This window comes from Delphinapterus leucas, chromosome 9 (genome assembly GCF_059928025.1).
Source record: "Delphinapterus leucas isolate spDelLeu-1000000601 "Yukka" chromosome 9, BTC_Dleu_Yukka2, whole genome shotgun sequence".
Lineage (NCBI taxonomy): Eukaryota > Metazoa > Chordata > Mammalia > Artiodactyla > Monodontidae > Delphinapterus > Delphinapterus leucas.
In genome coordinates, this window is record NC_143137.1 from 59017490 (window position 1) to 59045406 (window position 27917).

The 27917-nt window shown below is 39.9% G+C and overlaps 1 protein-coding gene across 2 annotated transcripts in view; it reads left to right on the forward strand.

Moving 5' to 3' along the window:
- The first annotated feature begins 1796 nt into the window (after window positions 1-1796).
- The window catches only part of LOC111181261 (cytoplasmic dynein 1 intermediate chain 1), a 146745-nt gene continuing 120624 nt past the window's right edge, over window positions 1797-27917 (forward strand). For both annotated transcript variants that reach the window (XM_022586503.2, XM_089917652.1), the window contains exons 1-4: window positions 1797-6652; window positions 12854-13016; window positions 15017-15116; window positions 22688-22813. In XM_022586503.2, the coding sequence (XP_022442211.2) occupies window positions 6583-6652; window positions 12854-13016; window positions 15017-15116; window positions 22688-22813 (459 nt within the window). In that variant the 5' untranslated portion in view covers window positions 1797-6582. The remainder of the gene's footprint in view (window positions 6653-12853; window positions 13017-15016; window positions 15117-22687; window positions 22814-27917) is intronic.

Sequence of the window (27917 nt, forward strand, 5' to 3'; positions counted from 1 at the left end):
GGCAGGCAGACTCTCAACCACTGCGCCACCAGGGAAGCCCTAAGACAGATTTTGGAGGAGGAATTGAGAGGACTTAGAGACCCCATAAGCTCTGATGGAAAAGATGAATTAAAGGTGGTACTGTGATATCCAACTGTGAACCCATGTGTAAGGTGGTACCATTAGGTGGGATGGAGAATGTAGTCAAAGGAGCAGATCTCAGCGGAAGGTGAGAGTTCTGCTTTGAACATGTCGAGTGTGAGGTGCCTGGGGGACATTCATGTTGGAATGTACAATACAGAATCTGGAGCCTAGAAGGGATATCTTGGCAGGAAACATCCATTTGTGGGTGATGATGGAAGACAGATGTAAATATTATCCAGAGTGGCATTTGATATGAGAAAAGATGAAGCCAAAGACAGAACTGTAAAGAATATCTTCATTAAGGTGAATTATTTTTTAAATCGAAAATAAATTTTAATTTGAGAGATTAACTGTGTTTTTCTATAAAAAATTTTAAATATGTTATAAAAAGAATCCCTATCTGAAATAGTCATACATAGACTTATATAAAAGTGACTAGGGCATTTGCTCGTAAGTTAAGTGCAATACATCTAAAACACAAAAAACAAAAAAAGAGCTTTTGTATCTCGCCAAGTCTGTTCACCAACAGTGGCACAGTAGTAAGTTTGATTTGGAATTGACTGTGTGTTCTTGCCATCCCTTTTATCTTTTGGAAGCTAGCGTTCTATTCATTTCTAAGCCACTAATTATTTTATCAGTTTCAACATTCACAGTTTTTCACATTAGAATTGATGTATGTTATAGTTTAATTAGCAGTAGTCAGTTTTCTTAGTGGTACATAAAGTAGTCGTGTATCTTACAGCCTTTGGCCTGTTCGATTCGAAGTCATATGGTAATTGCTTTGTTCTTGCCCCTTTCGAGAAGGATGTAGTGAAATGGCCCACTCTGCTCCCTGCTGTCCTTCTCCCCCTGACCTGACTTAGCGGTCCTCCATGAGGCCACAGCCCCCTTGGGAAAAGCCAGGAGCAGGGTGTCAAGGGCTCAGGCCAGGCACTCAAACCCTCTTATCCTGGGGTTTTGCAGGCCCTGAAAGAGCCGGGGAAAGCAAGAACCCACTGACCTCATAAAACCCAAGCCCTTCTCTTCACAGAGGTCCACCCCATATCACTCGGGATTCTGGTTGCAAGCAGCAGGCACCGAGCCCAATGGGATTTATTGGAAGGAAATCTGGTGCTGACACCACCTCTAGTGAGATTTATTGGAAGGAAATCTGGTACTCACAGAATCAACAGGAGGCAGAAGGAACAGGTTTGGAAAAGGGCAAGACCAAGGGAACCCAGACCGTGGAGCTCTGGAGCAGTCTGTCCAGGATGTCAGACACCGCTGCATGTTGCCCCTCGTTAATCCTAACTGTCCCCTCAGCTTTGCCTCCTGGCTCCAGAGACAAAGCCCCTGTTCGGAGCAAAGCCCCTGTTAGGACACTGCCCAGATCCTGCCTGTGTCCTGGTCACCAGGAAATGGAGAGCAGGAAAATGTCTCCCCAGGACATCAGGAGAATAAAGTAGGGTCCAGCAAGGCGCCAATACAATAGTAGTGCAAGGGGAATCCCGCCCCCCCCCCCAGACAGAAAGGGATTTTGATGTTGTATTGCCAACAGTGATGAACGGTCCCCTGCACTTCCTTTCCAAAGTCTCAAATTTGTGAGGCCATCAGAGCAGCTCAGCACTCAGAGGACTGTGGCGTATTCCAATTGGTGACATTGACTTCATTCTCAGCCACTCACTGGTGGAGGAAGCTAACCTTTTGGGAGCTCATATAAGGGGTGAGGCCTTGCACTAAGTGTGTTGCACTAAGTGTGCAATTACTTGTGTTTAGACATTGAGAAAATCTTAAGGAAGGAGAAGTGATGAGCAAACTTTTTTCCAACTAGAGAGAAAGAAGGCAACAACTGCAGACGGTAGAATTTGGGTGCTAAATAAAATAATGTCTAAAAGATGCTGTTGTTTGAAATTAGCCCCTTGGGCTGACAGGCAGTTAACTTCTGCCAGTAGTTTAATTTCTCTTGTGTACCTGGTACAGGAAACTGTACATGGGTGGTGATTTTTTTCCCTCCAATCTCAGAGGAAATGTAACCGGGTATGAACTAAGTAACACAACTCATATATCAGTAGTCTGTAGCGGTTCTACATAAATCCTTTTCTTTAAAGTTATTTAACTGTTTTGAAAACGGTTTCAACAGAAGTAATTCCAATTGCACCAGAAAGGAAACCAGAGTCTTAAAGAAAAATATACTCTCTTTGCTGAGCAAGGCAAACATATCAGTATGCAGAGAAACAAACCAGTCTCTTGTGTTTTATTTCCTTAACAAATCCACTGAACCACTCACTTTCTGTCTTTCAAAGGATGATAGACAAAGAATTCTGTGGCCACTCATAATTAATGCCTACAACTGGTTTGTAACTACTTAAAAAAGGCAGGTACTGTTTTTTAAATTTATTTCTCTTTTATTCACAGTATTTCATTATGGGACTTTGCACATATTATAAGAACTCATTTAAGAACTCATTGGAAAAAAAAAAGAACTCATTGAAAGCATACTCTCTGGGCAAGTATTTTCTATTTAAAGAATTAGATAACCTGCTGTTTCCCCACCTACTTCAAAAATAAACTAACACACTTCTATCACATTCTAGCCCTTTTTATTGCCAGGCCCTTATAGAATAATATATTTCCTAAAAGCTGTAAGTGGCGCTTCTGTCATGATGTTGCTTTTGATTCTTCCAGGATTTTTTAAAACAAAAAGCCTTATAGCTGCGAAAGGTGAGAACTTGATACTATTTAAAGCTGACTAGCCAAAGTCATTTGGTGAAACTGACTTCGTTTTAAGAACTAAAAAATGTGAATGTACAAACTAGGTGGTCCTAATAAAAGCACAATTGTTTTCCGTAGTCAAATGAGCTGATAATAAAGTAATTTAGACCTTGACCTATTCCACCCTTTGGGTCTATGGAGTGAGTTGGAAGAATCTATTTGTTGTTAGTTTTGCTTCCCCAGGATCTTCCCGTGGCTCACGCCTTAACTCCTTGAAGTTTTTGCTCAGTGTGGCCCTTCCTGGCCGCTCTATTTAAAATTTCACCTCTTCCTCCCCCCATCAGCATGCCAGATGTCCCTTTTCGGCTTTCTCTGTCCCCATCCCACTTACCTGACACAGTGTATGTTTTGTTTATTTGTTTGTTTGCAGTTTCTCTCCCCTAACTCATGGAAGCTCCGTGATATGAGCACAGAATTTTTTTTTTTTTTTGCCTGTCTTGTTCCCTGTCCTGTGCCTGGCACCTGGCACATAGTAAGGGCTCAGTAAATATTTTCTGACATACAAGCGAAGGCAACATTTGTTTGACGATTTCTCTGTATGGATGTTTGCAACTCTCCTGGTGGTTTAAAAAGCAATTTCACATCAATACTTTTGTTTATTCTCACAATAAATTTGTGTTTTAAGACAGAGTTATTATCCCAATTCAGCAGATGAGGAAAAAGGCCTCAGAGAGTTTCTACGAACTATGTAAAGCCAGGGGCTGGCAAGTGGTAGACTCCAGCCTTGAACTCAGACCGATTACTTCCCTTGAAATGTTGCTCCCACGCAAGCTGCGAATCTGTCTGGCTGAAGGAATACAGCAATGCTTTGTAGTAAATGTTGCTGGTCAGGTCTCAGGAGAGTGTATTCCACAAAGTAAATAAGAATAGAGTGTGGGTGTAGCATATATAGTTTTGATAAATAAAGCAACCCATCTGTTTAGCTCTCAAGGGTGTGAAACCTAACTTCTCCTCAGTTGAGTGTTACATGCGCTGACCTCCGGGAATTGGGAGAGTGAACCATGCGATGTCCACCTCTGAGAGCCTCCACACACCCCTCCTTACCCTGCAGCTGAGCAGCGCACCTGCTGTGCTTCAGGCTTTTCTCCACGACATTTCTGTTTCATGACAGCTGTGGGTAGGGAGGTAATGTGCATAATGGTTAAAGATCAGATCAGATCAAAACATGCAGAACCAGACAAAACTTGAAGCTCAACATGGTTGGGAGTTTCTTTGGGGGAAATTACTCTGTCTCCTCACCTATAAAATTAGGTTGGTAGTACCAAGTTCGGATAAATAAATTAGATGATACAAGTAAAGCATTCATCACTGCTTTAGTTGTTATTATTGTATATCTCATTATCTCTTCTACTAGATTATAAGATCATAGAAGGTAAGGCACGCTACTGGCTTTATTAGTTTGCTAGGGCTTGCCATAACAATGTCCTATAAACTGGGCAGTTTAAACTGTAGAAATTGAATGTCTCACAGTTCTGGAAGCTAGAATTCCAAGATCAAGATGTTGGCAGGGTTGGTTCCTTCTGAGGGCTATGAGGAAGAATCTGTTCTATGTCTCTGGTGGTTTACTGGCCAGCCTTGGCACTTCTCAGCTTGTAGAAGCATTCCCCAGTCTTCGCCTTCATCTTCAATGGCATTCTCCCTGCATGTGAATCTGTGTTTAAATCTCCCCTTTTTATAAAGACACTAGTCATGCTGGACTTGGTGCCTGCACTACTCCAGCATGCCCTCATCTTAACTAACTATATCTGCAATGACACTATTTCCAAATCAGGTCACATTCTGAGGTACTGGGGGTTAGGATTTCAACATACAAATTTGGGGAGGGGGACACAGTTCAACCCATAACGTGAGCTTTGTCACCTTTGCATTTGTTGTATTTACTTGTATTTAGTAAGTGCCAGGGAACGGCTGCTGAATCCATTGGATTTAAATACTTGTCTCTAGAAGGTTCAGAGATGGAGCTACTTCCCAGCAGATTAGTGGCCTTTTGAAAATTGCCTCTCCATCCAAGGTTTACCAGAAGAGGAAACTTCCCTCCCGCTAGTGCCTCACTGGGCTTTGTGTTAGGTCTTTGGGTCAGGAAGATACATCACGTCGAGGTGAATATTTTGTTCAGGACCTTCCAAGCTGGCTTTTAATGGGAAGATAGCAGAAATATCTTTATATATAAAGATTTAGATGTGTTATTTATAATTTAACATGTTAAAGGTCTATTTGTCTAAAGATCTGGGTAACAGTGTACTTTTCAAAATTTTAAGTGCACATTTTTGTCTCACAGGTATGTGTTAGTAATAATGCATTAGTAATAACTGTGTTAATGTGTTAATAATAACGACAGTTTTCCTCAAAAGTGTTTTACATTCTTTCCAATGTGTATCTAGTGGGATTATAAAGTAATGATGTTGGTTCCACAATCTACACACATGCATATAGATTACTGTATTTCAGTATCTAAATTGCAGTACTATACTTTACATATCCATATTTTTAAAATGGATATTCCTTCCACAAATCACTTGCTTAATATAATCAAGAACTTTTACAGCTGCTTTTCAGGCTATACATATTTGTTTGGGCATTTGAATATGCATATATAATGCATTCTCTAAGTGGTTAGAGCTGAAATTTTGAGTTACTATAAATCTCAGGATTTATTGTGATGGAAATGGGACTCTCCATAGAGCTTTGGATCTTATAGAACATCTGTAAATATCAATATTTGTTGAATGAATGGATATATGAATGAATGATGGGGGTGGAGGAAGTGAAGTCATTTCTTTTAAACTCCATTTGAGCCAATGAAATCAATATAATACTTGAGTGAAGGTAATATATTTAAAAACCATGGAAGCAAGTTTTAATTTTTTATACTGTTTTATTCCATTAAGTTCGATTTTCTTGTGACAATTTGTCTTGCCCCTCCATCCTCTACACTGTGACTGATGATTTCAAGCACTCTGCACTGAAAGGGACCTCCAAGAAAGGCAGTTTGGGAGGAAAGGGAGAGTAGGAGCACATTTGCGTAGGGCAGGAAGGGCACTGTAACATCTGGCGGTGGTGGCCGACTGGTACCGTTTGTTAGTGCTCATTAAATTCACATTAATGCATGAACTGCTCTGAATGTGTAAATGCCATTTCAGGTTGGTTGCTTTCTCCCAGGCCAATGGCAATGACTTTTGGGGCCCTACCCCAGGTTGTTTACTTGCCAGTGGCATTTGACCTGGGGTCAGACCTGTATTTAACCCTTTCCTGTAGGTCAAAACCAAATTAATTTGGTGAGAATGAAATTGGAAATGAGTCGTCTGTACAGCAGGTGTCCCCTGTGGAGAATGTGCTACAGGTGGAAACATTTTAAGATCTGTTCCTGGCCCATCTCCGAAGAAGCTTCAGAGGTCAGAGAGGCAATTCCAAGACATCCCATGTGGTGAGGGCCTGGAGATGGACGTAGCAGGTGCCGACTCGGGGCGGTTTTCTCAGAAGCGTGGGGTACTTTCAAAGAGGCCCTTTTTGGAGATCATGTATTCATGTATTCATGAACGTATATCTTGGGCATTCATCGTGGACTGATTTACTTAGAAGCCGCCCTAAATGATTGGAACTTTACCCTCTGCCCCTACCTCCCACCATCAGCCAGACACTTTGATTTGAAGGAAAGAATATAATGCATTTTTCTCTTTCTTTTTTCTAGAGGATGAGGATGATGAGGAAATGGTAGAACCTAAAGTTGGCCAGGATTCAGAACTGGAAAATCAAGACAAAAAACAGGAGGTGAAGGAAGGTATGGTGTGGGAGCTAAATTGCGTCATCATTTTATTGCTGTCTTTTTAACCAACATAAGGGACTATAAAGGTAAGTAAAAATTAAATGTATACCTCCTGCGTGGAAGGTTTTCTGTGATTGATCAATACATTACATTTAGCAACATAAACTGTAATCCTTTATATTTTTGACTGACAGGAGCAAATAAAACACGAACCATCCACAAGTCCAGTCACATTTCCAGTAAAATTATTACTAAATAGCAGTAAAATAAGACACTTGTTATCAATTGACATGTTATCTAGTTCACGCCATCATATATTCCTAATGATAGCAGTAAAGGAAAGGAGCAGGTATAATTATTATGTCACTAAATTCTGAGGTTTATTCGTGTGATCTACAGAGAAACATTAACCGTGATCATCACTATTAACTATACTATTAAAAGTTTTCCTCCACACTCTGCCCATATCAGAAGGAGCAGCCTTTACATGCTCCAGTGATAACAATGACTAGTACTTATTAGGGGCTTACTAGGTACTTGGCTCTCTCCTTAACACTCCAGAGATAATATGTACCCTTTGCAACATCCTTTTGAAGCAGATACTATTATTTTCCCTATTTTATAGGTAGAGAAATAGGAAAAGGGAGGTTTAAAAATGTACCCATGGATACATAATGTGTAAGTACACGATCCAGGATTTGGAGTTGACTCCAAAGCCTATACACTTGCCCACAAAGCCATCCTCCTGTAATAGCACTGGATTTCAAAAAACAAGAAAGCAATAATGAAAAAAGAAAAGAAAGGGGAAGGCAAGAAATACTATAGCTGATGTTTCCCTAAAAATCTAATTTTGTGTCCCTTTGAGATTTTCAGCCTATGGAGAAAAAGAGAATTTTGAGATTGTCATTCTTATTGAGAAATGGAGTGTCCATGAGAATGGAGTGTAGATTAAAAAGATTCTTCCATATTTCCTACTAAATGTCCCAAGTTTAGAGCAACATAAGTCTAATTAGAATTTCATTTGATTTTAAAATTTTCGATTTGCCCGTGGCTCTGGCGAAGTGCATGGCACATGGTTGTCCCCGGGGACTTTGTAGGAGTGGTCATAGGGACTCACTTCAACCTGCCCAGGCATTGAGTGAGGTGGATTACTGTCAAGTTCTAGGGTACGGCTGTAGGCAGGCAGTAGATTCAGCATCTGTAACAGTGGCGTCCACAGAAGGCACAAGTTCCTCTTTCTGAGAGATTCTAAAAGGATTTGATTGAAGCAAGTTCACATTTAAACCTCCTACTAAGAACATGTATATATTTAAGCTGGTGAATAGAATATCATTAACACAGGTGTAGCAAGAGACAAAATAAGTCAAAGTTTACTAAAATACCCTCACCCTCTTTTTTTTTTTTTTTTTGCAAAATATCCTTAAGATGTACTGGGTGATAAGAAGCCAGGGTGTATTTTGTGTGTCTTGGCACGGATTCCCTCCTGCCCCCCAACCCCAATTTCCAAATTCTCTTCTCTGGCAAAGCACTGCAACCTCCTTCTTAAGTTCTGAGCAAAAACACCCTCCAGTTTTAACTGTCACTCATGCTTCATGGAATTGATTAAAGTCCTGTTAAAAGTCCAAGAGAAGTTTGAAAGTGCATTTCCTGTTACTGCCGCGCCGTGCATCTTAAGTCTCTATTAATGGCTTTTCTGCAAATTAGCACATAGTGGGTTAAAAGCATGTTTATGTTGGCATCAAACTCTCTCTGGCTATTTTTTTTTAAAGCAAGACAGTATTTTGCAAACTTTTTAAAGAATCTCTAGCAGATACAATCGTGGCGCCATTCATACAGCTGCATGGTAGTCAGGGCTGTGTCAGCACTTCCATAGGAACCCTGAGTTTCAGGGATTTATTACTTAGCCATAAACATTTGCTCTGGGCTGAAACTTGACATACACAGTTTCAAACCAGGGAACACATTTTTGAGAAATCTGGCCGTTTTTGGAGTTGGAAAAAAAAAAAAGTGCTGAGGGGGAGATGGGAAAAAAATCAGTGCTCACTAGCTTTTGACATTTTTGCCCATGTGACATCAAAAATGCATTAAACAGTAAAGAAATATGGGTTTGATTTATTACTCTTCTCACTCTTTTTTCCACATCAGAGTAGGGAAAACAGCAGGTAGCTTTTAGCTTTTAATAAAATTTTAGGAAATTTCTATATGTGAGTGTCCTAGTATCTTCATGTTTAGAGATTTAAAGCAACAGAATTGGAAACGTGACTCTTGTAAATGCACATTAACTCATAAACCTCACATTAACTTCAGAGAAGGACATCATTCTTTATTAGTTTGGTTTGGTTTTCTTCCTCTTGTTTTTGAACTGATTTCACTGTAAAATTCAGTAAGAGCTACTGTGCCTATTTAATCTGATTGAATGTTTAAGTTATGTGGGTTTACTTATTTATTTTTTAATCTTTTTGACATATTCTTGAAAAATATTTAAAAGATGTAATTTTTATATTGAAATTTAAAGCTATACCATTGAAACAAGGCAAGACATTTCTGAAATGGATATTTTAAAAATTACTTTTGACCTAAAGATGAGATTGTAAAATACTCAATATAAATTGTGGATTCCATTACAGATTTTACATTTTTACAGAGAAAAAACATCCAGGAACTCTAGAAATCAAAAGATATAGTGTCTAGTAAATAGAGTAAATCAAAAAGAAATTGAAAAAGTACACATTCAGGTCAATAAGAAAACTTAAGAAGCATAGCAAATAGGATAGAATCAACATGAGAGACACATAAAAAGGATTTTCATGTGCAGTACCAAGACAAATTAACATTTCTATAATAAAAAGAATTAAAAGTAGACCCTAAAATAAAATTCATACTAGATTTTAATTTTGCAGGCCATGAATTCATAGAATTAGGCTGTTCTCTAAACTTTGAGTTTCATGACTCTAGTACATTGTTTTTGTACTTCTTATTCAAGCTAAATATAACTGTTCAGGTAAATTTTGGTAAGTTTGAAAATTGTGCTGTCATTGGCTCATATGTAAGTCATATCCATGTGTACTACTTTTCCTGAAGAATCTTTATTTCTTAAAAAAGGTCACTTTAAATGCATAAAATATTGTTAGCTCTTGGCAGAAATACTCCATGTTGCAAAAACAAACAACAAACCTGCTATAATAGCAATTTCTGCTTAACTTGTAAGAAAAATCAAACATTATCATTGCCCTTGTTTTGCGCTGTTACGCCTGTTGCTATTAAATTACTTCCTACCTTTTTATGCAGAGAAGATGTTGAAAATAATTCTTTAGGTTCCAGGGATAGGGAAAAGCTGAAGAAACAGAGATTTTAGGGAGAATTTGGGGTCTCTCCTGGAGTAATACAATTCTGGTTTTAATTGTTTATGCTTATATTTTAAATTTTGTGGACTCCATTAATCAACTAATTTTTTTTCATGAAATATGATGTCTGGAGAGGTTTTACCTCCAAATACAGATTTTGGTTGTGGTTCCTGGATACTCCATTATGTTTTCATTACATTGTAATAACACATCAATTTAAAGACTTTTAAATATGAGAGGTTTGGGGTTTTAGCGAAAATAACTATAGGTCTGTTTAACTCCTAAGTTGAATATTGTTTATGACTTTTAAAAAGTACTCATCTGCACATGCATCTTATTATTTTGTGCTAACAAATCATGTCATTTGATCCCTGTTAGACATCAAAGCTTAATATAAAATATGTTCTTTGTTTTGCTTCAGTAGCAATTTAATTTCAAGCCAAATATTGTATTGCCAAACATAATATCTGGAGACGCTACTGCTTCACTTACCTGAACTTGGCCTCTGCAGATACACTTTGATCAGCCATTTATGTTTCTCTTAGAGAAGAAGTTGTATGTCTTGAAAGCTGAGATCAAAATGACAGTAAGCTACAGGGAAGAAAAAGATTACAGAAAATTACACAGGAACTGTTTTTTATTCAGGGTAATGGACCTGTAAGGAAATATACAGGTGGAATACAAGTAGCTCAAAAAGATAAACAGAGAATAGAATAGATATTTTTAAAATGTAAAAACAGGAATAAAGGGAAAAAATTCCTATATCTCTGCTTAATTTCAAGTGTGTCTCAAGTCATCCATCAGCATTGACAAAAGCCGAATGAAGCTTTTAAAATAAGACATTCTTCTTGGTCCTGTAGCATCCTTGTTTAGTGAAGTTTATTTATTTATATAACAGTACTGACCAAAACAAAAGGACCCTAGTGTTTTCCCCTTTACCTAGTTACATTTAGTAGTTTTACTGTTTTCTTGAACTTATATCAGGGTGAAAAAACTCAAATGCCTCATTTATGGGTGTTTTAGAAAGTAGACTAATTATATATAACTGCTAATTATTGAATGCTGAACTATTTGTCAGTATATTTAAGTCTTAAACCAGACTTAAAGTTTAGGTATCGTTGCCTCATTTTATGGATAACACTGCGGCTTAGAGAGCTTTCATTGATTAAAGAATCCAAGCTAGCAAATGGCGGAGTAAGTCTTGGATTCCAGGCTGGTTTTGTAGAGTTCTTGTTATTTACAGTTTACACATTGCCCACTTCACCATTTCTCAAACTAGTGTCTGTGCAGCATTGCTCGGCAGTTGTTGATGGAGGTTTTTGGAGAGTCCCAATACACATGGGCACATTTAGGGCTCTGGAAACTTCAGCAACAAAGAAATATTTCTGGCTATATTTAGGGCTGCTAGAAACACCAGGGTGAGCTGTATTTGGAGATAATCTTCTGCTGTAGTGGATGAATCATGTTTTTCCACTTCTCGAGGTGTGAATCAACTACATCATAATCATTCTAATTTCTTGTACAAATACAGACCCTGGAGCCTTTCCAGACCTCTTATGCCTTTCAGCCTGGGGCAGGGGAGGGGAGGCCAGAAGGGGAAAGACATTATGAACATTAAAAGCTTGAGATCTACTTCCATGGCTCTGCAGGAGGGCTTCTTGACAGTTCAGATTTCTCAGGACAGTGGCTTCAAGATACCATTAATCAAATCAAATAACACTTCCATAAAACATTATGCTATAGGTGGCTATACCTAAATGATTCCTCTGACCATGTGGCCAGGTAGAAATCGGTCCTGGTTATGAGGATGGTTGTGGAAGTGTTTGGGAAATTCTGTGGGTGAGTCATTCCACCAGGGACCCCTATGGTTTTAAGGCACTACCTTCCTCCTGTAGCTTAAACTCCAGGAGCTTCTGGTCCTACTGGAAGGGTAATTGATCAAACATTTATTGAAGTCTCTCTGCACAAAAGTTGAACTGAGGTTCCTGAAGAACCACAGAGGTTCAGCTGACAGTTTCTGCCCTTAGGGATTTCTCACTCTGGGGGAGTTCCTAATCCTTCCTCTATAGTTTTATGTAAACCCTGCTACTGAAGGAACAGTTTATATAACCTAATCGTGACTCTGAGGTGAGCTGACTTTCAGACACTATGACATATTGCTAGTTATTTAATCTCTCTTTGCCTTATTTTGTATCTTCAAATTTAGTCTTATAAGATTAATCATGCTGGAAAAGTAAGGCATAGTAACAATTATGAGGTGTCTTATAGCATTTATTTGTTCCATGTGTTTGTTTAAAAGCAGAAGATACCTTGGGTAAAGGTGCGTTTGGAAGGACACGTTTCAGTTTTTGAGGAGAATCTATATAACAATCAATCAGTCTTATCAAGTAACTATCTAAAATAAAATGAATTTATCAGTAGAAAGAGGAAAGGTGCTATCTAGATCATATTATAGATAGTTCTTAATTATTTAGTATGCGCAGCTTTACAATCTGATATACATGGTTTTATAGATTTCTCTATTATGTACTATTTGAGCTGTTTTTCAAGTTCAGTTCTAAAGAAAATAACGTTCAGAACTCATTGTTAAAACACACCAATCATTTTCATTTGTAATATTTTTCAACTCTTCAAAATAGTAATTAGTCCAGATATGAAATCTTTTTGTAAAATTGTCAGTGAAGACATCTGCAAAAACCTTTGATGTGAATTTAAGAGTAATTTAGAATTACTATTAACAATGGTTTATTTCACTGTGTCTTATCACTCTTTTGATAAGCAATGTCTTTCAAGAGTTGGATTCCTCTTGAAATGTTTTAATTATCCCCCTTTTTTTTTTTTTCTTTCCCAATAATCTCTTTTACATAAATAGCTCCTCCAAGGGAGCTGACAGAGGAAGAAAAACAGCAGATCCTTCACTCAGAGGAATTTCTCATCTTTTTTGATCGGACAATACGGGTAATTGAAAGAGCGCTGGCAGAAGACTCCGATATCTTCTTTGACTATAGTGGTCGAGAGTTAGAGGAAAAAGATGGGTTAGTTTCTTGTGTGCATTTAAAAAAATACTGTGATAAGTTCTCTGTTGATTCTAAATTCACTTATGTTTTGAGTAGGCAAGTTCCAAGCCTAACAAATCAGAGGAGTATGAAATTCCGGAGCTGATCTTGCTGAACAGCTTTGACTAAGGGCTTTGGTTATGACTTCTGGCTTAGAGTTTCCTTGTAATTATCATGTGCTTCCATGAAATGCTTTTGAACTTGATATCTGGGGAACAGCCCAGGTGATAGAGACTGGCAGAGTCATGTACATTGTCCTCTGAGAAAACATAAGCAGCAAAAGGAGATTTGTGTTATATCCAGTAGATCTATTTTTGATGTCTAAGCAAACAGGAAGCCGAAGAAAATAAACATGAGATATGGGAGACCTTAACTGATGTGGGAGACAGCAAACAGAGACTGGCAACTCTTTCCTCTTTTGATGCCATAAGATTATGTGTATATGCCTTTTAGGAAATACAAGTGCCATTTACTTTTAACTAACCATTAGAAGTAAATGGCCCCAAATGACTTTCCCTGTGACTGCAACATATGTATTACGTTCGGCAGGGGCTGTCAACCATCTTCGTGTGGATAATTGGAGGCGCTTTATGAGCTTTGTGAGCGATATAGCTGGTTTTTAGCCACCAATTTCTTTTGGCCAAGAACAACATGAAAAGATGAGATTACCTGCCTTTTTCATTAGACCTGACATTTTACTACTTCTAAATTTCAAATACATTGTCAAAGGCCAACCTGTCATCGTTGAAGATGCTCAAGGCAATGTAACCGTGGCTCTGAAAACAGTTTCAAAAGGGAGTTCTAAAAATGTTCTAAACAGTCAACAGCATCGTTAGACTACATCAAAGAGAATAATACTTGGAATATATGTGTTATATTTGTTTTCTTTTAAAAAGCCATTACTCTATGGCTCAGTTAGTTTGCTGAGTCCTCTTTCCCTCTGGGTGTCTGGTACAGTGTTATACTGGGCTCCTGGCAGATATTTGGGGGCACGTACCTCTTGCCTGAGTTTGCAGTGGTGGAACTGAGGAAAGGATAGCAGGGGGAAAAAAAAAGTCATAATAAGTCAGCTGCTTGGAGCCCAAGTACCTAATCTGAGGTCAAGTCACCCAGTCTGAACAAGAACTATATAGGACAAGTGATACAGGGTGCAAAGCAATGGAATGAAGCAAATGAACAGAAAAAAAAGGGTGAGTGCGGAAGAATTCCTGAACTGAAGCCCAAGGAGTATAGGCAGCTTTTTATGCAGATCCCATAGCTGCTGACACAGAACAAGCATGACTCAATTTAAACACTCGGTCTTGTGGAGCGAATGCATGACCAGTGCAGAGTTCTTCAGAGGAGCTTTTGCAGCCAGTTGAATATCAGGCAAGTAAACAGTAGCCAAAGTGTAATCTTCCTCCACCCAGGTGATATTTTGGTCTATGTTAAGTACCTAAGGTGTTTGGTGAATCCCTCACTCCCCAGCAGGCCTGTCTCACTGTAGAACTTTTCACTTGTTATTGAGCAAGGAGGCAACTGCCACCTTCAATCAGAAATTACAGGTAAAGAGAGACATGCATGTCATTTCTGGTCTAAGGCCAGATAAGGTGGTATTGACACCAAAGACTCTCCAAATGTGCTGCGCTTCCTTGCGAGCTGGGAGATTTCTTGTAAACTCTGATTCAAGGCAGAGCTTATTAGGGGGAGGAGAATGCTTTAGAACTGCTCAAGATAGGAACCTGAAACAAATTTGACATTTCACACCAGGCTTGGAACAACATGTGGGAACCTTTTCTGGGCCAGGTTAGAGAGAGCTTTGCAGAAAGGAGATCACCTTTAGTTTATTTATGATCAGAGTTTGCTGTCTAAATTGATGCTTTGGCTTTAGAGAGTATTGTGCGCCACGCTCTTGCCATTTCATTCTTTCAGTATGAGCACTAGAGATAAAGCCCCGTTTTGAAGCATCATATTTGTCTTTGATGTTTAAACCCTCCTAGGGATGTCCAGGCTGGAGCCAACCTTTCTTTCAATCGTCAGTTCTACGATGAGCATTGGTCCAAGCACCGAGTGGTCACTTGTATGGACTGGTCTCTCCAGGTAAGAATTGTTGCTGGGATGGGACAAACTGGACTTGTGTTCTCATGGCATTTGTATTTTAAAAAAAATAAGAGAGAATTGCTCCACTATTTTGGATGTGTTCACTAACTTGCAATTTTTTTCTGTGCCTATTGGTTTTCTTTCTCATTTTACTGAAGTTTCAGTTTAAAATTTGCACTCTCTTATTCATACACATTGAGTACTTACTAGGGACCAGACGAAGAGCCAGGCCATTCTGTCCATGAAACTGCTCTCACTAAAGTCACCAATGATTTCCTACTTGTCAAATCCATGTGAATATTTTTAAGCCTTAATCTGCCCCGACCTCTCTTTGTCATCCAGCTTTGTTGACTTCCCCATACTTCTAAAAATATTATCCTTCCACTGAGTTCCACAGCTCAACTCTCTTTCAGTTCTCGAACTCCTCCAAGACTTCTTTTTCCTCTCCTACCCTCATGGTCCCCGTGGTCATGCCCTCAACCTTACTCTTCTCGACATGCTCTCTGTGGGAGATCTCTTCCACTGCTATGGATTCAACCACCACGTGGGCAGCCTTTTTCTATCCCCCGCCCAATCTCCCTCCTGAATTCCACTTTACACACCAGACAGATCCATTCAGGTGTCCCATAGAATCTCAAACTAATCACTAACTCATTATTTCCACACGTCTGAAATCCTTTTTTGCTTCCTCTATTCTATGTTAAAGCCATCACAATATACCCAAGGACCTAAAGCAAAACTTTCGTCATTAACATTAGAAACTTTCTCTCCCTTATCTCCCAGACCCAGTCTGTCACCAAGACTGTCCGTTTCGCCGCTCATATATTCATCATCTTACAGCTGTAGTGTTGCTAACCTTCTTGTGTTCTTTCTACATCCAAACTTGTCCACCTATAGTTTTCCCTCTAGACATCTAGCCAAATAATCTTTCTAAAAACGCAAATCTGATCACTTCACTCCCGGGATTAAAACTCCCTATTGCCTGCAAGAAAAAAAAAATCTAAACTCCCTAGTGTAGCACTCATAGTGAAAGCAGGCAGATTTACCAAAAGCCAATTTAATGGCCTACTCAATTAGTGTATAATTTACCCAGCACTGAGTAGTTAAATAATGCACATAAAGGCACACAGCCTAATTGTGGTGAGGTCAGAATATGAACTCAGGTGGTCTGACTCCTGAGCTCACATTCTTGATCACCATGCTGCGTCCCCTCCTGTAATGACAATGACATAATAGCAATGAGGGAAATAGGGATGATAAGTACTGGGCATTTATACACAGTGCAGTTTCTGTTTTCTTATAGTCTGTGCTTTTATTGGGAATAATTATCATGGCTAGCTTTTAATTTGTGTTTCTTATATACTAAGCACTGTGCCAGCTGCTCTGGAGGCATTGTCTTATTTCACCCTCACAACATCAAGTGAGGCAGCCACTGTTACTATTTTAATTTTATAGCTGAAGCAATTGAGGCTCAGAGCAACTAAGTATCTTACTAACCGTCACTCAGCTAGGATGTGGTACAGCAGGGCTTTGAACCCAAGTCTTTCAGCACTTTCAGGCATATGCTCTTTACCAGTGCCTCCCACAAAGGGCTTATGAATCTGGAACCAAAAGAGGTTCTAAGGGCTGAGTGACGTAGGGCCGAGAGCAACTGCTTTCAGGATTCAGTGGAGGTTGGAGCCTGTCTCTGGTTGGACAGGGCATCTTAGAAGACTGGGATTAGACAAATGGAGGGGAGAAGAGTGTGTTCTAGGCAGAGCAGTAAAGCAGGTGATGTGAAGAGCCCCATTTAGTCACGTTGAGAACAGGAACACTGAAGAGGAATGTAAACCCCTGCAGCCAGACTGTCAGCAGCCACGAAGTGGGCAAGTGATCTCTCCCCTTGAATCTCTTTTTACATCCAAACGAGAGCACGCAGGGCGTGGTCGTGCAGAGGCTAATACAGGCAGGGTGTGCCCAGCCATTTCCCGCCAGTGCGTGGGTGCTCTGTGAGCTCGCTCGGGTGTGTGTGCAGAAAGCAGATCCAAGGCTGAGGAGACACTTAGCTCGGCTTGTTCACTTGTTCAGAGCCTGGGAATTACACAGAAACCTTATCTGACACATTCCTCAAAGGCAGGTTTCACTGATAACTCTCCCTGAGGAGGCAGCAGGGGGCTCACCAGTGGGGCTGGGCCCTGCCTGGCCTCAGCGTGTGGTGGGCCCTATTGCCTGTAGATAGGTTTGTTTCCACACAGGATCTTGTGTGTCGTTTTTGTTGCAGGAGGTGAAACTGGAAAGGGCAGAAACTCCCCCATAGAGAGACTGCATCTGTTTTTCCCCATTTTTGTGTAACCTGCCACCTACACTGTGGGGAAGGGGTTTGCATTTCTGAAAAATGTATTTTCTTTGGAGCATAAGAAACAGGAATTAGAGCCCTTACATCATAACAATTTTGGGGTTCAAAGGACCAGGTTGACATACGTATGGAATGAAGAGACTTTCTGAGTGAATCTACAGGCAATCCAGTGATATTAAGAAGGAAGAAAAGGATAGAGGCATAGCCTTAGCGTCTAGTAGAGGCACGTATACGTAGGATGATTATGAATGGAACAGAATGGAACAGAGGGGGAAAAAGGAAGAAACTGTAAGATGCCTGCATAGCTTTGCTGTGACCTCTTGTACTTCTTAAACAAGAACACTTTAACTTTGCGGTATTTGCAAAATATCCCCCAAACATTATTCCCTGGAAGACATTTGGGTGCTTGGGGAATTATGTCAACTTTGCTATTCATTGAATATTGTTTAGCACAGGGGGTCAATAATACTATCCACATATCACATGACAGATTTGGCAGACATATACAAAACCAGACTTATGATCTCACTCCCACCATGTATATTCCTCTCATATGTAAGTTGCATCCTCGAACCTTGGAGTCATCCAAGATACAAAGCCAAGTCGTTTTTTTTTTTAATTGAAGTAAAGTTGATTTACAATGTTGTGTTAATTTCTGCTGTACAGCAAACTGATTCAATTATACATATATATACATTCTTTTTATATTCTCTTTCATTATGGTTTATCATAGGATATCGAATATAGTTTCCTGTGCTATACAGTAGAACCTTGGTGTTTATTCATTCTCTATATAATAGCTTACATCTGCTAACCCCAACTTCCTACTCCATTCTTCCCCCATCCCTCTTCAAGTAATTTTTGATAGCTCATTTAATTGCAAAACCCAATCAAATTTACGGTAGCAAAAAGACCCCCACTGTGATCAATTCAAATCCACTTACATGTGGAGTTGATACCTACTTTATGTCATGGCCTCCACTTTGTGCTTATATTAGGAAATAGCTTCCTAACTGGTCTCCCTGCCTCAATTCTCTACACTGTTGAGTCATTGTAAGTACTTTTCCAGTTTACTATTTGTAAAGATTACTTATTTGCTCTCAGTGTCACCTTGAGCAAATTACCTGACTTTTCTTGGCTTAAGTTTCCTCACTCATAAAATGACAATTGTACCTAGCTCACATGCTTATTGTATTAAATGAGTAAATGTATTTAAAACACTTCGAGTTTTAAAACTGTCTAGTATATAAAAAATACTGAATAAATGTTAAAGTAGTAGTAGAATTAGTAGTATTAGTAGTTGCAGAGTATGACTCCCAGAGTAAAGTCTAAAATCATTAGCCTGTACTCAGTGACGTCTGTGAGGATGCCCTGAGGCATCTGCAGCCCTTTTATCTTTTTCATCTCTTCCTATCACCTGCCTCCCAGCCAGGTGCTATAACCTACTGTCTCCTGAATATATTCTCCACTGCATTAGTAAAGAAAACTTTACCCCTGGCTACCTTAAGGAAAAAGGGAAATTTATTCGAGAGCTACTAGGGTGCTCAGGGAATCCACGGAAGAGATGAAGAACGGGGACTCAGGAGTATAAATCTGAGCAGCTTGAGAGGCTTCACCAATAAGATGCTGTCGTAAGCTGACTCATTTGCCAGCCCATGGGTTCTGTGTCTCAGCTCAAAAGTTACAGTAGCCAAGTTAGAGAATGTGATTGCCCCAGCTGGGTCAGGTATGAACCCTGCAATGAATTAATTGTCCCTGGGAAGTTAGACACCTGTGTATTGAGGTAATCTCCAAAGATTGGGAGAATCACTGTGAACCAGGCAGACACCCAAGAGAGATTTCCTGCATCGATATTTACCTGACTATACAATATTTACCCTCGTCTATACTCTCCTCTCACTTCTCTCCTAATCACCTAGCCATTTAACAGGGCCCAATCAAGTCTCATTTCTTCTCAGAAGTCCTTTCCAATATCTCTCCCTACCATACCCCATTCCAACTAAAGTAGTTATTTTCTCCTCTGTGCTTTGATAGACCTCCTTTTGTATCTCCATCTTAGCATGTTCTGCTTTTATATTTGTGTTGTAGTCATTCATACATGTGTCTCACCTCCCTCTGCTAAGTGATGAGCTCCTATAAAGCAAAGCATGTTACTGTTGAAATTCGTGTCCCACATTTTACCTGGCACCAGTGCCTCTCATATGCATGGGGGGAGGGGGCACTTGACGCATGCCACAGTGGGCTGGAAGGGACATGGTCTTTGAAACCAAATAGACTTCAAGCAGGGTCTCACTTTATCATTTATTAGCAACTTAACTTGGAACAAGTTCCTTACCCAGGGACCCTTGGCTTCTTTGTCTGTAGAAGTGGGAAAACCATTGCTTACTTTAGAGAATTGTAAGGATCAAATGAGTGAACATGTTCCACAGCCCAGTGTCTGGCACATAATGGCACTTAAAACATGTTGGTTCCTTCCTCGCCAATAAATGTCAGATTTTATTTCTTTATAAGAAAAAGCAGCTTGAGAGCAGATCTGGTAATTTCCGGGTAAAATTCTCCTAGGTTAAATATTAGATAATTCAGCCCCGTGAGTAGTCACACACTTCCTAGTAGTTAATATTCTCTTTAAGATAATAATTTTAACCTTTAAAGTTTAAATAATCGTGCAGAGATTTACTACTTTTTATTGGAAAATAAGAAAATATGATTAGTCACGTTCAAACAAACATACTAGAGGAGACTTTGAAATCACAAACACTTTCAAGAGATAAGAGTTAATCAGTATCTTTAGGCCTTTTGATCCTAGTTATAGATATTTCACCAAAAGCATTTCACTGGTATTTTACAGAAATTCTCCCTGTTTTCTAAGGGAGTTTTAAACCCAATAATGTAAAATATTTTTTAAATGAAAAAAGAAGAACTGCAAGTGGGAGCCAGCGATGAGACCCAGATGTGGAGCTGTGGGATATTATTCCAGACACATCTGGCTGTCCATTGGCCACTATGGTAGTGGTGTTGATGTTTATAGAGTTGCCTTTTCACATGTGACATAGTTAAACTTCAGATGGACAGTCTGGAGACTTCTGTGTTTATCTGGATGTTAGTTTCTTTGAATGGGCTTCGAATCAAAGGCCTTTCTTAACAGGCCTTTGATTCATCCGCTGAGGAGTGTTTTCTAATAAAGAATGATTACTTTCCCCTGGTGGCCACATACGTGTGTGTCGTTGTAGGCTTATACTTTCTCTGTACCAACTGGTGAGTTGTAACTCTGCAGCTTTCTTAAGTTGAGGGAGCTCAAAGAATGACTACAATCACATAGAAGACTTAGGTTTAATTATTTTTGATGGAAAAAAAGTTGATGTTCAAATTTATACAGACAATCTTCTGTTAAATATATACAGTGTAGTGAAAAAGAAGGGAAAAATTACCTGTGAGCAAAGACTGATATGATCTGCTATAATCCTGATGCTATTTTTAACGGAGCTGCCTTATGGGAATCCCAGGTAGGAATGACATTTTCATGAAATGTACTCTAACTCCTAAATACCTGCCATGAGATTCAGCCTCAGTTTATTTATAACACTCAGCATAGAGTTCATGTATGGTGAGTAGGTATTTCTACTCACTGTAGAGTCCTCTTTGTTACTTTACTACTTGTGTATCTTTTACTTCAGCTTTTAATTGTTGGTGTTATTTAACAACAAAGGATTGAAGATAAGGTCTTGCCGCTGAGCACAGGGTTACTAACATAAGAAAGAGCATTTGTAATTCAACAGATTTTGGCACAAGTTTATTGTGCTAGGACTTACTATACTCTGGATTCAGAGGTCAATAAAAACAAGTCCCTATACTCAAAGAGCTTACAATCTAGTAACAGACATAGACCAGGAGAAGCCATAATACAGTTTGACAGGTGCTTTAATAGGGGGACACACATAATTGCTAAGGGAGCTGATGAGAGGCAAGGAGGGGTGGTGGATAGTTAGATAGGATTGTCTGGAGGACTTGGTGCCTGCATCGAGTCTTAACGAATAAGTTAATGATGTGACCAACACAGAAGAGGCATCCCAATGAGAGTGAGTATCAGACTCATGGTACAGAGGCTGTACCTATGAACCTCAGAACTAGCCCAGGGAGGCTGGGTCATAGAGTGGGGTTGGGAGGAGGGAGGGAAGGTTGGAAGAGATTAAGCAGAGAAAGTAGAAAATAACAGATGATGAAGGATTCTGTATGACCTGGATTTTATCTTGAAAGTAATGATGAGCCATTAAAGTATTTTAAGCAGAGGAGTGACTTAGCCAAATGTATGTTTTGTAAAATCATATTGACAAAGGATGAAGAGTGGAGTAGGTGAGGGTAGGGCATGGCAAGTCTGGAAGCAGGAAGCCATTTAAAAGACTGTTGTCTTCATCCAGACAAGAAATTCATTTAGGAGCCCTCTGATCTTAAGGATAGAAAGAAAACATGCATTTGAATTACCATTGAGGAAGTAGTGAAACACAGTATATGAAGATGAGAAAGAGGGAGGAGTAAAAAATGAACTTGGAGTGTCTGGCCTGGACAGCTAGGTAATGTCAGTGCAAAGCACTAAAGGGATGAATGTTGGAAGAGGGAATGTTGAAAGAGCAGTAGGTTTTTGTAGAAGGCAACAAGCTCGCTTTCCTATGCACTGCATCTGACGTGTCTATGGACAGCCTTGAGAAATCCCCAGTAGCTGTAAAATCTGCACCTCAGAGAGAAATCAAGCCTAGAGATAAAGATTTGAACATTGTCAATGTATTAATGCTTATTAAAGCTATTGATGAGTTCACCCAGGGACAGTGTGTTGATAGAGACAAATAAGGGCAGAAAACAGGCCCCCCTTGGAATATAGGTAATAGAAGAAACTGTAGGGACTGAAAAGAGTGGTTTGGAAGAAGATCAGGAGAGAAAGATGTCATGGAAGCCAACAGAGGAGAAAGGAGGGAGTAGCCCAAATGTCACATAGCCCAGAGAGATCCAGCAGAGCATGCAGTTTAGTAGTCATTGGTGACTATGGCAGCACACGTGGAACGTTTGTTGGGAGTAGAAACCAGATTGCAGTGGGTTGAGACGTGAAGTTGGTATTAAGTGTGCCACAGCTTAAAAAGAAAGTGCCATCTAAAGTATGTAATATAGCATGTGTCTGTTGGAATAAGAATGTTTTCCTTGTGTCGTCATCTTGGCATAAGCCATCCTTGTGACCTCTTCCATCCAGTACCCCGAGCTGATGGTCGCTTCCTACAACAACAACGAAGATGCTCCCCATGAACCAGATGGAGTGGCCTTGGTTTGGAACATGAAGTTTAAGAAAACCACACCAGAATACGTCTTCCACTGTCAGGTAGGAGTCAGCAATGTAAAAAAAAACTTATATCTCCTGCTAGACCAAATATAGTTCACGCTGCCTCGCATCTGTTTTATGTGGAGAGGAAGAACTGAGTTTAAAAATGGAATTGTTGACAACTTTGGAAAATTCCCCCACAGTAACCTAATGTCTGGGGAAAGTGGCAACCCTCTCCAAACAGTTCAGAAGCCTAGTTGGGGACTGTGTGTCATTTTCTTTCCATTTAAAACAGCCCCCATGAGGATGAGTTTATAAAGACCTCGCACTTAGGAAGAAATCCGGGTGTACCACTTCCTCTTCTTAGCAGGAACATATGCTTGCCCACCCTCGTGGACACCCTCAAAACAGTACCATTTCAAGTTCCCTCCTCTCTCTGAAATGCAGTTCAATGGGATTTTGCCAGTTTTAAGTTTACGGGCGCCATCTTGCTTTACAGGTAATAATACTTTTGTAGCCAGTTTAAGGTAAGGTTTATCACTATCTTTCTTGAATTGTTGAGAAATATAGATACTGTTTCCGGTTTGCAACTAGTCTGGGATATTTTACTGCTTGTATCTGCAGACACATTGGTCTTCTCTTCCATTCAACACAATACAGGCTGAAATTATGTCACAGTTGCACACATCAGCTTTGCCCTGTTGCCATGACTCTGCTGAAATAATAGGCCTTGGTAGTGGCCAATACTCCAACCCCTTTATTAATGCCCCTCTTCTGTGATTACGCACAGGAAAATGCAAACAAACAGTTTAGCTCAAAGTTTCAGTTCCTCAAATATTATGATTCAGAGGTCCTGAGTGGCAGATTACTCTGAAAACAGATACATTAGTTGAAGAGGGTGGGTAAACCTGTTGATATTTGGAAGCTTAGTGCCATTTTATATCTAAGAGCTGAGTATCTTTTTGAACTAAAATATGTTTAGACTTTAGAACATTATCTGATATAATTTGGGGAACAAGAGCTGCTGGAGTAAAAGTCCCAGCTTCAACCTGATTGAGTAACCTCTAACTCTTACCATGTTTTTCTAATTTGCTATCTTAAAAACAAGAAGTCCTGGTCTGCATAGTAAATAACCTTTATTTTTTGAAACTTTGAAATAAGAACAGTTTTTTCTTTCTTTTTTTTTTAGATTATCAAATTTGTCAGTCTGATATGCTCTTTCTGTAAACATAGAAGCACAAAATCCTAATTTTATTCAGTTTAAAGAGTTTTGCTGAATTACCAAGAAAATACTAAAAGGATTATGGGATAAGCAGAAGCACATTTTTTGAAAAACAGTACCATTTAAGCTATTTTGATATTGTATAAAGCATATATTGAATTTTTTTAAATTTAAGAAGTGACACTATATTGTTTTGGTCGAAGTACATAATGTTTATCATAATTTAAATATTTTATTATATTAACTGACGAAAGGTAGCCTGTGGTAATAACAATTTGATAATGTGCTTAATATTCACAACACTGCACAGCAGCAGGTCAGTAGGAACTAATAATGCTGAGTGAAGAGGCAAATTCCAAAAGTCTTCGGAATTAACTGGAATTTTCAAACTATCTGTTTTATCACACAATGGTTAACACAAGTATTGACTGAAAGGAGCATTCTTTCATCTCCTGGTATCTTTGGGATCATTTACTAAAAGCTTCACCAAAATGCATTTAACCTTATTTTTAGTTGCCCCCTTAAATGCTCCAATATATGTGTTTTAGAAGATATACCCTTGATTTTTTTTTTTTTTAAAAGTCAGAAGTACTCTGAATATTCTAACAAAAGATGGTGACTAAACTATCTCTGTATTCCCCAGATTCCTACTATTATCTTCACTTCATCTGGTGACCAGAAGCAGCTGGGGGTTCTAAACTCTACTAGCATTCTCACTGAGAAAGGGGAGAATTCTAATACTTTTAAACTTTGGGGTTAAGTGACATGTGCAAAGGAACAGTCTACTGATTTAAATGTTAATCACATCTAAATACCTTCACACCTACATTTAGACTTGTATTTGACCAAAAAACTAGGGACTGTAGCCTAGCCAAGTTGACACATAAAATTAACCATCATACCTGGATTTCACCTCAGAGCAATCCAGGAAACTAATACCTTTCACAACTCCTAAAGTCCTACTGATTTCAGATCATTTTGGGCTAATAAGCAAATATACCTGGAGTGATCAACTTTGAAATTATTAGACCTTGAGTGGGAGCTTTCCTAAGAGGTGAGAAAAAAACAATAGTTTGAGGACATGGGGAATGTCTCTGTGACATTGATCTCTGAAAATAAAAAAGATATTAACATGTTTTAAGAATCTACATTCATCGTGGTAAGCTCCCATTACTCCCCAGATGAGAAACTGTGGCTCAGAGAGGCCATGAACCCAGGCAGGTGCCCGTAAATGGCAAAGCCAGGATTGAAGTCAGCTCATATTTACTCTGAAGCCTGTGTATTGCCTCCTGCTGCACTAGTCAGGAATTCAGCCAGTTAACACCACGCAGGTGTGTGGCATGGGGGTCTGGGGAGAAGTGAAGAGAGAGAAAAATGGAACAGAGATGTGTTTTCCATCTTACTTGATCATTGCAATCACCTGGGCGACTTTAAGACCTCCTGATGCCTGCGTTTCATCCAGAGATTCTGATTTAATTAATCTGGGGCACAGTCTGGTCATTTTTACAAAGCTCCCAAGTGAGTTGAAGATGCAGCAATAGTTGAAAACCACTGGAATGTAGAGGAGAGATGAAGAAAGGAGATGATAGGTGATGAACCTAGTTGGCTTCTTTATTTGGAAGTATGGCCATCATTCCTTTTTCCCCTTTGGCCCAAACTAGAGTGGCGATTTCTGCCTTTGTTACTCTGATGCCCTCCCACCTGACCCTATTTGAGAAATTTCCTACCAACTCCCTGCCCCTTCCCGCTTCACCTCACCTGGAGGAGGTGGAGACCTCCACGCCCCACCCCTCCTCCCACACATACTTATTTCCTTGAGCTCACTTATTGGTGGGATCTGCTTCTGTGGTGGTCAGAAGACCCAGAGTTGTTTTTCCAGGAGTGGACTCAAGACCCCATTGAACACGACACAACGTGCATTGGACAGTGCCATTTCTTTTGGGATAATGACACACCTTGCTGTAGTTGACCTCCGTGAAGTTCGGATCACCTCCAGGTAAACATCAGTGGCTGCCAAAAGAAAACAAAAGTGCCGTGATACTGAGTATGACTGAGCTGTTGGGAGACCAAAGCAGGGGTAACTTAGGCAGCCAGGGAAGGTGTAGGTGACTTAGTGGATGTTGGTGAGGTGGAGGGAAAAAGTAGTAAGAGCAGTTTGGTTACCGTGCACTAACCATGGTAGTGCAGGGGGGAACTTGGAGAACCCACAGAATTAAAATAGACATGAGAAAAACCAAAACCGCCGCTCACTGACCTATCACTTTTCTTCTTGTATCCTTCCTGTTCGTTGGTGAAGCTTATTTACAACAATTGGTCCTTTCCAGACATTATCTCACTGAAATTGGGTAGAATGAATGTGCTGCTACATTCTCCTATGATGTTCCAATAACTTCAAAATTCGTTTTCTTAGTAAGAAAGAGGACTGGAGGTGAGGAGCTACGGGTGCCTTATGATGACTGTACTTTTATCATTTTGGAAGAATCACATTAGCTAGCCATTTCTTGCTGATCTCTTGATTCTTCACATTTTTCGCCAAGTGTATAGTTGCAAACAAATCTTATGGCTCAGAAAAGCATCGTTTCAGGCCCTAGAAAACAAATGCACGAGACGCAGCTATCAGTTCCGTTTTCCTTTGCAAAGACTGACAGGCTTTTAGCCTAACGGTAAAAAGATTGCAGGAGGAAGGCTCCTCTCTCTCTACTGAGAATATAGCAAGGCCAAGTACCTTCCACTTTCGTGGGCAGTTTTCTGTCTTTACTAAACTGAATGTTTAGTGTGGGCTCTGGTCCTGCATTTTCTATTTTCATTTCAATGAGAGCCATCCGTACTTGGAAAACATCGGCAACCCTGCATAGAAATCAGCCACTCAGCCCCACCGCACCATCTGGCAGTGCTCCTGCTGTCTTCTGTAGTGGCTTCCACACACTGTCATTAGATTATGTGTCTGACCACCCTGCATTGCTTACCCTGGTGTGGTCTTTCTCTTTTAAATGCAATGAATAGAATCAGAAATATATATCTTAGAATTATCTGCATTGAGGTAAGTGGAAAAGCTATATTTAGAGGCTTGGCTTGGTCAGAGGTTTTTATTTTTTTTCCTGATTTGGTTTCTTTGTTCTTGGCATTCGCTTTTTGAGGATTATCTGACAATGACCTGAAACTGACACAGACCTGAAGCTCTCCTGATTTCGGGGGCGGGGGGAAGCAGAATGTGAAGTGAACGAACCTCATTTGTGCCAGTGTTTAAAATCCTCAGCTGACTTTTCCCCCCATGTGTGGCTTCGCTTCTCATTAAGATTCTATAAAGGTCACAGGTGAGATTGCAGCTACAGCTTTAGCCATCCAGTGCTCGGTTTCGTGTGAGGTGCCTGCTGACCTCATCATCCCCACCCTCGCTGTGGGAACACAGGAGAGAATGTGGGCTGCTGGTGAGGGGAGTGGACAGAAAGGCAGGACTGGCAGCTCTGTTCCTAGCTGACCACACTGCTGAGTGACCCTGGGACAGTTGTTGAGGCATTGTTGTCATGTCGTGGAGAGAAGACTTCCCCTAGTCTCTGGTGGAACTGTGAGGTTTATTGCATTCAACTTGATTTCTTCTCCCATCAATTTTTGTTCCTCCCCTGGCTCAGACTGTGGGCTATAATTTAAACGAACAAAACAGCTATGGACACAAAGATATAAATTAAATGAATTTTCCTAGGTATATTATGACCAGAGAAGTGTTAGAATTTGACTTGAAGATTCTTTTTTTTTTTTTTTTTTTTGCGGTACGCGGGTCTCTCAGTGTTGTGGCCTTTCCCGTTGCGGAGCACAGGCTCCGGACGCGCAGGCTCAGCGGCCATGGCTCACGGGCCCAGCCGCTCCGCGGCATGTGGGATCTTCCCAGACTGGGGCACGAACCCGTGTCCCCTGCATCGGCAGGCAGACTCTCAACCACTGCGC